This window comes from Rhyacophila brunnea, unplaced genomic scaffold, assembly GCF_057557595.1.
Source record: "Rhyacophila brunnea isolate RB1 unplaced genomic scaffold, BYU_Rbru_1.0 scaffold_8, whole genome shotgun sequence".
Taxonomy (NCBI): domain Eukaryota; kingdom Metazoa; phylum Arthropoda; class Insecta; order Trichoptera; family Rhyacophilidae; genus Rhyacophila; species Rhyacophila brunnea.
This window is the reverse complement of record NW_028233350.1, coordinates 30,354,224-30,368,499: the sequence shown is the minus strand read 5'-3', so window position 1 is coordinate 30,368,499 and position 14,276 is coordinate 30,354,224. Positions and strand designations below refer to the sequence as shown.

The 14,276-nt window shown below is 32.4% G+C and overlaps 1 protein-coding gene across 1 annotated transcript in view; it reads left to right on the top strand.

Annotated features, from left to right (window-relative positions):
* Positions 1-14,276, top strand: part of LOC147064130 (fat-like cadherin-related tumor suppressor homolog) — a 1,128,183-nt gene that overhangs the window by 1,019,614 nt on the left and 94,293 nt on the right. The window contains exon 6 of the mRNA XM_085959043.1: positions 9,769-9,982. Within this exon, the coding sequence (XP_085815169.1) occupies positions 9,769-9,982 (214 nt within the window). The remainder of the gene's footprint in view (positions 1-9,768; positions 9,983-14,276) is intronic.

Below are 14,276 nucleotides of genomic sequence, written 5' to 3'. Positions count from 1 at the left end.
AAAGAAATATCCCAGACCTCGAACATTAAAAAAAATGCTACGCCTGCCAGTGTAATCGTCAACGTACAACTAATTCGCTTGATAATAGAGTTATAATAATATATTATTACAATTGTTGTACGTCCAAACAAAATAAAATGATTATATCGGTTTTCGAAATCGTAAACTATTTTTTACAAATAACCATAAAAAATATTGTATATTATACACTAGTAAAAGTATTTTTTTGTCATTGCGACAGTGTATCGTTAGTTCATACATATTGTACGGTATACGATGCATTACAAATACAGAGATGGTGTAATTATTTGACTAATGTATTTTTCAGTAAATCTTGAATTACGCACCCGACTGAATCAAAGATTAGTCAGCCATTTATGGACATGTGTGTTTGGCTCAACCCTGGGCTCCAAAAATATCAGAACTCCAGTAGGTAGGTACATACAGAAATAAATATATGTTAAAATCCGTGATTCAGACTTTTATGAACTCATTATACCTTGGTTTCGATGGCTAATCCTGAAAATTATTTAATAGTAGGTATATGACAGTTAATTACTTACGCATATTATTTATTTTATGTTATTTTTTGAAATTTGAAAATTGAAACGGCCATCGTTTTTACAAAAATCTTTGGAAAATTTTAGAGGGAAAAGCATTGCTCTTAATTCTGACTTATTTTTATTGGAACGCGAAATCAATTCTGGGCCGCGGCTCATAAAGGTTAAGAATCATACTCTTGTGTGTGTACTAATCGTCTATTGATTCTTATTATTACTATTGCATCGACTGACATTTAGTGCATTAATATAACCTGACAATCATTTCATCTCACATTTCAAGAAGTTTCATTAGAAAGCTTTTCTACATTATTTTTGTTATTGACAACTTGCCTCCATACTAGTAAATTAATACGCTATATAGCCTGGATGTGCTATCTGTTAGTGGCGATGTTTTGTATACATGTAGGTGTGACATAAACCCGAAAGCAAATCGTCGATTGGTTTTTAAAAACCCACATATTGCGTGGTCGTACGATGCTCTCTTGGTTTCTTTCGTCTTAAGAAACTTACTAAGGAGTTATTGATATTTTTATTTGACCAATGGGGAGTGTAGGTACTACCCTCTTTTACACAATTTAAATGAAACTATTACATTCGAATACTCTCATAGAAAGGACTAGTCACAATTGAAATTATAATATAACTGTCGTTCGCAGTGTTTCCTAAATGAACCAATTTTATTATCTCTGACACTAATTATTGCATTTCATGGTTAATAAATGCTCGACAATAAACAGGTATACCATATTTACTGGTGAAAATAGTAGTTGTATAATTAGTTAGTATTGAGTGTTCATCACTTACACTTGGAGTAGTTTTAATGTTTTCTTTCAACTTATAAGATGCACAATATTTCATTTTGTGTATGTTACGAAGCAGCGTTTTCAATACCTGCCAGTTCAAGATGCAAGCTTTCATAACTATACCACATTTTCAATGACCAGCACGAGCTTTCGAAACGTGAAATAAACTTGGAAGTTTCTTTTTCATATTATATGTTTCAATGTGGACTCGTAAATCCACATACCCCGCTGACTCGTAGAAATATCTGTGAGAATTTCTTTTCAAAATGGATGTTCAACTACACCTGATGATATATTTGTGCTGTCGTTAGCGCTTTTCTTAAAAGTATTTATTGGTATGATTTCGCGAAATAATATTTTTTTTATTTCAACACTTATTGTTTGGGGGATTATAGACATTGTTTTAAGTGAAGTTTGTATCAATGCTGAAGACTCCTTAGGTACTACCCATTTATTTTAAATCTTACTTAATAAAACTTTATATCTGTCGCAGACCAACAGAGACATAATTGCGTAATATAGTGAAATTGTTATCGCAATATATGTAATCTACCTAGAGATGTTCTGCGTCGTATATTTTGTTTGTTCAAAAGCAGGCTGTAAATGCTGTAATAATCCGTACGCAAATTTATAATGGTCAACCGGAAAATATCGTAACGAAACGGCAAATTTCGCTAGTTTGAAGGCTTCATTATCAGCCTTAAGCAAACAATTAAAAATTAGATTATTTCGAAAAACGTTTTTGTACGCCGTTAAATGACTACCTAATAATACTTACTTACTTTATGTAATAATAATGAAATTTTATCTCATCGTTCAGGTTTTAATTAAATTTTAAAAACTAACCGACATTCTATTTTATTAATTCTATTATAATGTGTGTATAATATCAGTAGTAATATAATTTTAAGTCTCATTTGACTGGCATGTACCTACCTATCTAAGCATTACGACCCTCATAGCTTACCTATTTCCGAAACTTAGTCCTTGCCACTATGTTGTTTTTATTATTGTTAGCCGTTCCCCGTGCATCTTTATCGGACCCCCATCAAATCCCAATGTCCAAACCGTCCTTGCAATGACCACCTGGCACTCTAATTCCTGAAATTTATCGAAACGTCTACTGGTTGTCGTATGCGCATTCGCTTAGGTGTCCGAATAATTTCAGGGAAGTTTTCCATGAAGGCATAACTCCACGTTAGAGCTCTACACTCATTTAGTTTTAATTACACCGCATTCATCCCAGTGAATTTCAATAATCAATTAGTATATATATACCTACTTTTCGCAAGTATAATAATATTTCAGTTTACTAATTATTGTCTTTTTGAAGTTATACTTATTTTGGCGCCCAAAATAGATCAGAGTGTATTTTTGGCGTGGTAACACATGATTTATTTTTTCACACGAAAAAAACCCGAACGCACTACCTCTACGCCACAGTATGATACTGCAATCGTGACGATTATACAGTATAGTATTATAGTTTAGAATTGTTCTGTTGTCTAGGCAGCGAATTTATTATTGTCGGCCATTTGCAATTCCTTACCTAAACAAACAATTAAACGTCAGAGTGACAGTTGGTACTTTAAAAATAAAACAACGGGAAACCATTATATAATTATTTAGTAATATAAGTTAAAGTGTATAGAAATAAACCAACGCCGTTCCAATAAGCGGTCCTTTTTCTTGAGTGTGTAATTTAACGAGCTAGTCAAAGAATCTAGTTTATCACAAGTTTTGTTTTTGTTTTGTTACGCCAAAGAAGTATAACTTCTAACGCGCGTACATAAGTACACACACCGATTTTTTTAAATTTAAATTAGTAAGTTTATTCTCAAAAATAATTTAACGAACCATGCTAATATACTATCTTTAAAATTTCTCTGTATCTATTATTGTTATAAATTGATAGGTTTCAATTCCGCACTGTTTTATTTGCGGATTGAAAATGTCGTCAACATTTTCTTTTTTTGAAAGTTGACAAACAATCTGAAGTCTCTCCAAGATATCCCTTGTCCCCTTTACGTTCGTTGAATGCTCTTTAAATTGCTTCGGGACATTCTGATGTCTCCAAGGACTGCGCGCGGGGGGACAATGCGTCCTTTGTTTCTCCCCATGTGATGTGGGGTCATCATTCATGTCTGTGGAAAGTATTAAAATATTTATTGAAAAAGTACGCACAAAGAAACCGCAATATGGCTAAATTTATTGTATTATTATGCCCGGCTATTGATTCTTCGCTTCTTTTATTTGGGAACTTTTTGTTAGATTTTTTGTGAATACATTGGTTTTTGTCTCTCGTTTTTTTATTTTTTTAAACGTGTTTAGGTAGGTACATAATAATTAATTTTTATTTTAAGCTATAATATCTGTAGGTATTCCTTTTCGACAGTGGATATGTATTGCAGATGAAAGACGGTAGTAGTTGTTCGTGATGATGGAGGAGGCGAGAATTTATTTACTGTTTCAAAAATTACAAGGGTACAATCGATACAATATAATAAATATCATGGGGATTCGGTGCGATGTGTTTTTAAAGGGAACTTATAATCGAGTGACGTGACATTAGGTATTGCAATAACGAATGAAAATTTCAATACCGGTTTTTCGGTATTTCTTATTGAATACCGGTATTAATACCAGTATTTCTTAAACATTAAAAAAACAGAAGTACGTTATCAATAAATATAGCTATTAAAATCTTTTAAAAATATTATATTATAGCAAAAATCTACATACCTACATTTATTATGTTGACATTTAAAAATATGTATTGATCATAATTGTAGAACTAGTGATTTTTTACAATTAATTTAACAATATTGATAATTTTAACTAAAGCCCTCAAAAGTTCACCAAGTGCAAATAAGTCCGGCTGCAAGAAAAGCTTCTTAAATTCAACGCTTGTACAGTCATCAATAATTACAGAATAATTGAACATTTTATCACGGATGTTTTCTATTTCGAAATAGAATTGGTTATTATAATAATTCGTTATTATAATAATATTAAATATTATGATAATTCATCGTGACAATTACTTATATAAATATATTTGATGATATTAGTTTTATTATTTTTCCACCTCTGTTGGATTCACTCAATATATTTGCATTTTAGCAGCACATAACTTATAATTCATTTTCAAAAACGTAAACGAGTGTGCTTTCTTAATAGCGAAAATACCGGTATTTTGGATTTTTAAAACCGGTATTTCAGTATTGATGAATACTGGAATACCGGTATTGCAATCCCTACGCTACATGTATAATGAATAATTATGACCCGCTATTATTTATTGACCGGCGCACTATGGAATACTATGTCGAAATGATTATGAAATAAATTGCGGATCCGCTATCTCATAATATTACGAAATCATATTATATAATAACTGATACTATAACTGACTGATTTTGCGTGAAAATGAATATTTAATAAATGATTTTATAATTGAGATCTGGGTCACAAAATTCCGATGACAGCCATATATCTAATACATTATAATTTTAACCGATGTACTGTATTTAATAGATATATCGGAAAAAAATTATAAACCTTGAGTAAAGCATTTTGACACTACACGATCTCGAAGAAAATCCCTCATGCGTCTTTCCAGGCCATGGTACATTATATATAGTACTGTGGATAGTATTTAGCTACCTATTAGGATCCCGGGATCGGGGGGGGGGAAGTTAGATCAGGTTGGAACTTTCTTGGGGCATTTGTAGCACGTGACTGTGTCTGTTCCAATGCAACGTTGCATCTTCACCGTACGATTAAGCTGCAACAACATTATGATCACGTCACGTACTGTCACATACTGATACGGCGAAAAAATTTAGTCTATAGTTTCGACATTCCGCAGAATATTTTAAAGTATCACTATTATCCCTATACATTCAATAATGGATAGTGCCAACTCTAATGTATTAGTATTTTTAATTATTATTCATGTTCGTTTCAATTAATTTTAACAGTTTTTACGTGTGCGTACGTTATAAAATGACTGTACGTTATACATACGTTATAAAATGATCCATAGATAATATTTTCAACAGAACCCAACCTGTAAATACCGTAGATAATACCATAGAGAAAATGTCCATTGAGTTCATGTAGCGCGGTACGCGTGAGGTGACCTCGTGGTTGTTCTGGTGATTTCGGTAGATTTTGCTAACTGACAATGTACGTTTGAAGGTTCAAAATCTGCTACGGGATCACTCTGATGACATTTTAAATACCAACAAAACGACATTACACACTTGTTTCACCGTAGCAGCTGTTTACTGTGACAGCACATACAGACCTACAAACTTATCTGGAGAATGAAATGGGGGAGCCACTGTCGAAAACTATCCAAACAAGACTTGTAACTGGCAAAATCTTACATTCGGATGACGTTTTTCAATATGGCGTCCTATGGTAGTTCGTAGTTCCATTTTTGGTCATTTTCCAGATAATTTTGTAGGTCTGTAACGTGATGATAATGTATTTGAACTCACTACTCAGTACTTTGAAGCATCACCGTCAGAATGCAAACCTTGAACAGGTTGCATTTGGTTCTGAGCGAGTTTATCCATATGTGACATTCCGCATTGAATTGAGTGCTGCTTCATCATTCCAATTCGGATTGTTGCTCCTCTCACAAGTAGGCATATAAAAATAATTGTTCACATTCTCGATGTTCTATCCGTTAAAACAATGATTATTTAATAAAAATTATATACAAATTTAAAGCGAATCTACTGTAGTTATTAATAATGACACGAATCTATCGAATGTTATTTAAATACATTGAAAACAATACAGTCACACGCAAGACATTTTAAGTTCCGCATACTATCTCGCCGAACTAAAAGTACTCTTTACAAGACACTTGTAAAGCCAGTGCTCAACTACGCATCGGAAACCTGGACATTAACTCTGCGAAATGAACGAGTCCTAAACATTTTTGAAAGAAAAATTGTCCGCCGTATATATGGACCGATCAGGGACGGCACCAATTGGAGGAGAAGATATAATGCTGAGCTCTACGGGCTGTACGAAGATTGCAGCGCAGTTTAATCGATTAAGATTGGGAGACTGCGATGACTAAGTAATGTGCACCGTATGAATGACAATGAACTGGAAAAGAGAGTGATGTCCAGCAATCCAATAGGGCGTAGAAGAAGAGGCAGGCCAAAGATTCGCTGGTTGGATGGAACTGCCAGTGACTGCCGTATTCTGGGGGTACCGAATTGGAAAGCGGGCACACTGGACAGGGATAGGTGGAGGGAGTTGTTGGAGGAGGCCACACCGGGTTGTCGCGCCCCTGATGATGATGAAAACAATACAGTATGTAGATAATGTCAATGATTATCTCTTAAATTTATCGAAAAATGGAGCGAAACAAAGGGGTCTGAATCGATAGTATCAAAAGCTTTTTAGTTAATAACATTTTTATATTGTAGCGTATAAATATAATAATACCGAGCGGTAATATCATTAGATTTTGGTTATCCACGTTTTGATACTAAAGTTTTGTGGACCGGAAATTCAGCCTTTCATAGTTTCCTCCTTAAACTATTCATATTATGTATACACTTTTGTGAGTACTTGTCGCGGCAAAACCCTGAAATTGGCTAATCTTACGTTTGACTGGTAACCCACAGAATTTCCCAATTATAAATAATCAGTTCCCTTAATGTTATTATTCTCGTAATATGATTGCCCATAACTATCTCGCAACAATTATTGCTTCATTATCTTCAGATATAAATATCTTACATCGGTCTTCTTCCACTTTTTTTCTTTGAATATGCCACTGTAATCTAACCATTATTTTATTTTATATTTTATTTTATTTAAGCTTTAATTGTATGGTGTATGTTTATAGTAACTGGTTGCGTTTTTCATAGTGGACTGTATATTGATTGTGATGGTAGATATGGATGCAGGCGCTGACCTTTTATGCTGTTGATGATCTTGCTCCGTGGTCTGGTTGCATTGTCACTCGCGCGGTATTGTTTGTTAAGCAACCGATGCGCGGGACTTGATGTTAAAAGGTGGTTTAGGTGGTAAATGTTTGTAAGCGCGCGGTCGATGAATGACTAAAGTTTTTATATTAATAATCGGTCGACTACTGACTCGTAACTGCGTTGGGCACGGTCTTACGATAATACTGAGAATTTGAGGTAGGAGGGAAATATAAGGATGAGGGCCACCATAATTAGGCCAACCAGTGACGTTTATCAAGTTCAATTGAATACTCATAACTAAACGTCAATTTCTCTACTATGATTTTATTTAGTATTTCTATTTACAGAGCCGCCGTAAATAAACACGAATGGTGTGAAGATGCGAATTCCAGTACTAATGTCGGCCCAAATAATAACAATTAAAAGTCTATAGGTACCTTAGAAATACAAAATATAGTGCTTTAAATGTTGTGGAAGCCGTGCTCCTTCCTTTTGCATTAATATATCATTCTATGCTTACTAACAAAGATATTTTTTATCATCTTCAACATGAAAATATAATACAGAAATCGCTCGAAGAGCTTTATTGGCTTGTATTAATGTTGTTATATTAAACTGTGGCGCTTTATGTAGTTTATTTATATAATATGTATTATTATTTATCGTATTTAGTTCAGAGTTTGTAAATGTTCAGAATTACTACAGCCGATCAATAGACGTCCGTAGTAAAGCCATACCATAGGACTTTTTCGTTTGTTAAATATAGGGATTTACCGTAGGTACCGAAACAAATCCAAATCGCTGAGTTTTTCTTTGAGACCTACGCCATTCGGCATGGCTTTTGTTTATTAACTTCCTTAAGCTTGTGCCGACGATTTGATTGATGATCTGACAATTTTACTATGCAATTTCTTAGCGTTTTTGTAATTTTTCATTGATACCCTGGTTCTATGCAAGTGAATTGCACGTCAAACGTAGGAGTAGTCGAGTTTCTGACTTTTACAGTAACATAATATTATATACTGGCGTTTGATAGTTTCATCTGTAAACTATTCATGTTATGTATGTACTTCTCAGTATGCTTTTATAATGCTCGTTGCTACAAGGGAATGCATAAGTAATGTATCGTGGTGTTCACTTACGCATACACGACGCTCAAATTCTAGTCTCTACGGTAAATGGCCTCGATATCATTAAACTTCCAGAGTACCTATAATACAAGATGCTAAGTTTACTTTATGCATATAGGAAGTGAGTAAACGAATCAATTTAGTTATATGTAAACAATGCACACACAGTAGAGTAAAGGCTATAATCCGTGCATAGATCCAATTCAAATGATTTGACGTAGAGCTAAGTCTTTGTCTTTGGCAAGGTAGTTTGCCAACAAAACGTTACATTAGAATCATTTATATAGTTTTTATTTACACAATATGTATATTGTATATAAAATAAATATACGGAATCAAAAAATATATTACGGTGTAGATAGAGGAGTCCCCTGACGGGAAATATCAAGTTTAAACCGGTTGGACTCTAAGAGCTTGTCTCGCTCTACGTTGCGAGTACATGTGGACGGCTCCATGTGATCACCAGTACTTCGACCGCGTGCGAGAAGTGACACACGGTGATTACACATATACGACTCAATGAGGTCACATGTACCTGAAATGCGCGCGAGTTTTTACGTGCGAGTCAAATCGCGCCATCTGGGCAAAGCAAAAGCAAAAGCAAAGCAAAAGCAAAGCAAACAAATTACCGTTTCGGCAACAGAATAACCGAATAATATTCCATCGACTTTTAATATTGTTTGGCCATTTGTGAATCGGTCTGATGGTTTCGGCCATTAGTATTTCATACAAAATATATGTAAGTAGTTAGATTTTAAAAAAATACAAACCCGCTAAATTCAGTGGTAGGAATAAACCTAATAATAATTATAAAAAAACGTTTACGGCCATTGAAAATTTAATTATGCACAAAACACCTGTCAGCTGAATGCAGAACTATTCTAACTCACATTTAAAATATTTCGGAAGGGAGAACAATCTACTTCAATTATTTATTATTTTTGTAGATATTTAAATGTATACATCATATCTAAGTAGGGCTATTGATGAAAATAATGATACATAAATGTGGCTATATAAACAATAAATAAACTTAACATGCATCATATCTAAGTAGGACTATTGATGAAAATAATGATGCATAAATGTGGCTATATAAACAATAAATAAACTTAAATAGGATGTTTCAAAGAACACTTTTGTAAAATATTTAAAATGTGTATTAGAATAGTTCTGGATTCAGCTGACGAGTCACGTCATGTTTTTAAATCAGTGATAAAACACGCTAACTACAAGAAATCCTATACTGTGATTGGATAGTTACATGAGCCATTCAGACTAATTCAATTGTATTTTCTGTTCTTTCCAGGTCTACGTAACAGTAGAAGACGAAAACGACTGCGTCCCAATCACCGTTGAAAGCGTGTACAAGGGAAAAGTGGCTGAGAATTCTTACGGAGGACGGGCGATTATTCAACTTCAGGCCGAAGACTGCGACACCAGGACATCAACTCCATCCCACACGACTTTCAGGATACTCTCCGGTGATCCTGGAGGACTCTTCACCATCAATTCTACTACAGGTTTGAAAATATTACTTAAAATTTTTGTACATAATAGTGTAAAATTCAGATTTACGACTACGATACAACGATACTGTGAATTATTATTTTCTGCCTAACATTGCCGATCACATATTTTGTTCCGTTGGGGTTTCCTGTATAATTTACTATAAACCACCCATATGACTACCAAATCCAAAGTAACCCCTAGTATCTAAAGTTCTTATGTAAAGAAGCCAAATCAGGGGGTTTGTATATGAACTATATTGAAACTTAATCCATTCAAAATATGCGCTGCATACGTAAGTGCGTTATTAGTACCCATACCTAAGTAATGGCTTATTATGTAAATATTATCTCATTCTAACTGTCAATTTTCCATGAAAATGGATTGTATTAATTAAAATAAAATACAATAGAATACTTTATTATTATTGTAGTTGGTACTAAATATACCAATTTCGGATAGTATTTCCCACCCTGATTCTGTTATTAACGAAAGCAAAATACTTAATCTGCTGTAGGTATATTATACAATTTTCTAAATAAAAAAATATTCAAATTTATTTATTTTACATACAACGTGACAAAAAAAATATTCAAAGCCGTTTACATATTATTATGGCACAACAAACAAACAAAGAATTTTTTACCAATACAATGTTTGAGATTTACGGTTGTTTTTTAACGTAATAGATTCTTGGGTTTCAATCGTGTGTACTTCTTCCTTCTTTCCTCGACGTTTCGGACTCGTTGCAGAGGCCATTATCAAGAGATATGCGTTATGATGCAATGTAACGATTGAACAACGTTTGCTCTTAGCTAATCGAAATCTTTTTTCTCATTCTTAGAGCGACTTTGCATTCATACATCTACACTACAATTCAGTGGGTACCACTGTATTACTGTATTTGTCTAGCTTGGCGACCTTTATTACAGGTAATAAATTACATTACCGGCGGTTCAGTAAATCATTCACAAATGGATTTCGTGTTTTTTAGATATAAATGTTAAGAAAAACATGGATGTCGTCGATTTACTTTCCGATCCCTATCAATGCTGCTTATCTTCAATATCTAAGCGGAAACTGGTTTAAGCATGATACAATTTGTCAATTAATAAAATTATCATATTCACCACCATTAAGTATTAATTAGATATTGTCTTATCACTTAGCTAATTAGTAATATTAAATTAGTAACGAATTATAATGTCTCATTCTATATCGTTAATTTATTACAAATAGAACATAGTCTTTTATATGTTATACATTTCTAAATTAATAATATTCTTCCTCTCGTGAAAACGTTTAGGTAGGTACATTGATAATTAAAATCACAGTGAAATAATTGGAATGACTTAACCTTACCTAACCTCACTTAATATAACGTAACCCTGGCCATAAATTCACAATGGTCAACACTGCGAATATATTATTTCGATTTCACTTTCATATTTGTGGAAACATCTACATGAGTAAATTGAAACGATTGGATTAACTTAAAGTATTTAATTTTAGATATTATGTCGGTGTGGTTGGTTTTAATTATTATTTATGATTAGGGTTTATAAAAAAAACCAACATACTTATCCAGTGTAGTCAAACAGAAAGCAGCCAGTTCTCAATTGGACAAAAATAAGTTATGGTGTTTTTTTTTTATAAAAATAACCGCTATCTCATTTACTATGTACCTACATTATAATATTCATTTCTGTTTTCTAAGAAGTCAATGTTTTTTTAATTAGAAAAAAAAACCGTTTATCTTTTCTCTGTCAGCCAATTTTTACTAAGTGGACACTAGACACTTGTAGGCCAGCTATTTTGGAATAAAATAAATCCCTTAAAAAATATGAAATAGAAAATTAATGTTAATAAACTATTTTTTTATTCAACGAATAAGACACAAGATTTCAGAATGTAACATTCTATATACTGAATATATATACTTTGAAAATGAATGATAAATATTTCTGAAAACTTACCAAATCAACATGTTTCTCGAGTTTATCGTAAATATTTTTACACTAAAATGATAAATATTGTTTAGAAAATATAAACAAAAAGTTTATTCAGCAGTTATGAAGTCTGTCAGTTAAAAATCTATGAATACGAAGATTTTAGGTTTTTTATAATAAACCTTGTTAGTGTTTTTAGATACGTGTTGATTATTTATAATTAAAGTTGTCAATAAAATGTATTATATAGCTGTTTTCAAATTTGGTCTCAATGGCATTTCAGTCACCCGTAACTACTGCATAATTACTAACGTTCTGTTTGAGGGTTAATCGAATACTCGGTAATAATTTACCAACTGGGTATTGGAAGGAAATATAATATGTAGATTTATTAAACGCATGTAACAATATGACATTGTAAATAATCAAAATAAAAAACCCTAGGCCTGCGAATAAGTATTTTTTACAATTTAGAGCAGTTACTCGGTAATAATTTACCAACCGGGTATTGGAAGGAAATATAATATGTAGATTTATTAAACGCATGTAACAACATGATATTGTAAATAATCAAAATAAAAAACCCTAGGCCTGCGAATAAGTATTTTTTACAATTTAGAGCAGTATCCAATAATACGTGGTTAGTTAATGGAATGCTTTCATTTCATTTCGCTTTTTCATCGAACTCTCGGTTAGTTTTCTTTTTGCTCTAGGGATTCGAGACTGAAGCGTAATTGGGCGCAGACCTTTGGGATTTGCGAAGTTAGAAGTAATCTCAATCATTTAGCGATAAGCTCAAATCAGAAAGTATCCTATCAAATGAATGCTAGTGATATTTTTTTTTATCGATTTTCACTTTTTGCTTTGCTCAGATATTATGAAATGTATTCAAATGAGCATACATCACAGAAGATATTACAGAAATAATCACAATAACACAGAAGACTTCTCTACCCTTCCATGGAAGAAGGCAGTAACTCGCAAAATTTGTGTAATTAAGTTATGAATGCCATCCGTTAGGTAATTTTGAAAGCTATGTATTCTGTTCACTTAAGGTGAAGCCTTTACTGAGCCGTTTTTAAAGAGGCACCTAGCGGAAAGATACGAAGCTTGCAATTTGAGATTTTTTTTTTGATAAATTACAATTTCAACTGTATTAATTAATACATATGTATCTGAAAACATAAAAAAAAAATATTTTTTATTTTATGTCAAAGATAAACTAAAAAGTAAAAAATGTAATAAAATGTGAATTTGTTGAATCGGACCGCACCCTATTATTAAATATATTTTATGGTCATATTTATTATTAAAGTTTAGTTTATTAAGTTTTCTAAGCATCACCTAAGCGATTTTTGACTAATTCATAATTTTAATATTTTTTATATCTATTTTAAAAAAACATCGATTTTTATAAAAAAATATGTTATAACTTGAAATCCTTTTTATTTATATCAATCTTCAATATTGGGACCGTACATAAAAATCAGTATTAAAATTTAATTAAAAATCAGTATTATCACTAAAATACCGTTAAAACCCTTAGTGAAAAAATGGACATCTGCTAAAATAATACACATTTCTTAGCAAAAATGCAGTTATTGCACCTATTTATTGCAGTTACTGCTAGTTTATATTTTACTTTGTTTGTATTTTAACATCTTACTAATAAAGAATATCACCGTTACTAAACTAGTACTAAAATTTCAAAGAAAAAACACATTACGTCATTTCTCTCAAAAGTGTGTAAGAGTCAGTTACTGCCTTCTTCCTTGGAAGGGCAGTAACTGTTCAATTCCTCACATAAAACAATGACCGCATTACCTCTACGTTTTATGCTAATTCACTGACTCAGGTACTCACTTAAGCGGTACCACCCACCTGATCTCTCCATTAACGACACCGGTGATGACCAATATCTATTACCGTCGTTAATTTAAGTGTTAATTAACCCTTTAGTAATACTTGTACTCCGAAAAATGCTTTATACTATCAGTGTCGACTAAATAATTATTATATTGACATGTAGGTGTATCACATATAAACACATCCCAAAACGATCGTAAGTACAATGCATTTTCATCGGTATTTCATTTAATATAGCCTGTGGTGATATCGCTGTTAACACGTTAACAGGAAAATATAATATAATCAGTGAACGTTAAATTAATGCAATCTGGCTCAATACGAATGATAAGAATTTCATTATTAGATTTTTTAAGTCGTTGAAAAGGTATGTTACAATCATCCGCAAATAAGTAGATAGTTGTAAAATAATTTTCGACCATTAAAAGTTATTTGAATGGGAAGTTATGTCGTAAATAGTTAAACGGATTGTTTAAACCAATTAATGTCCTAT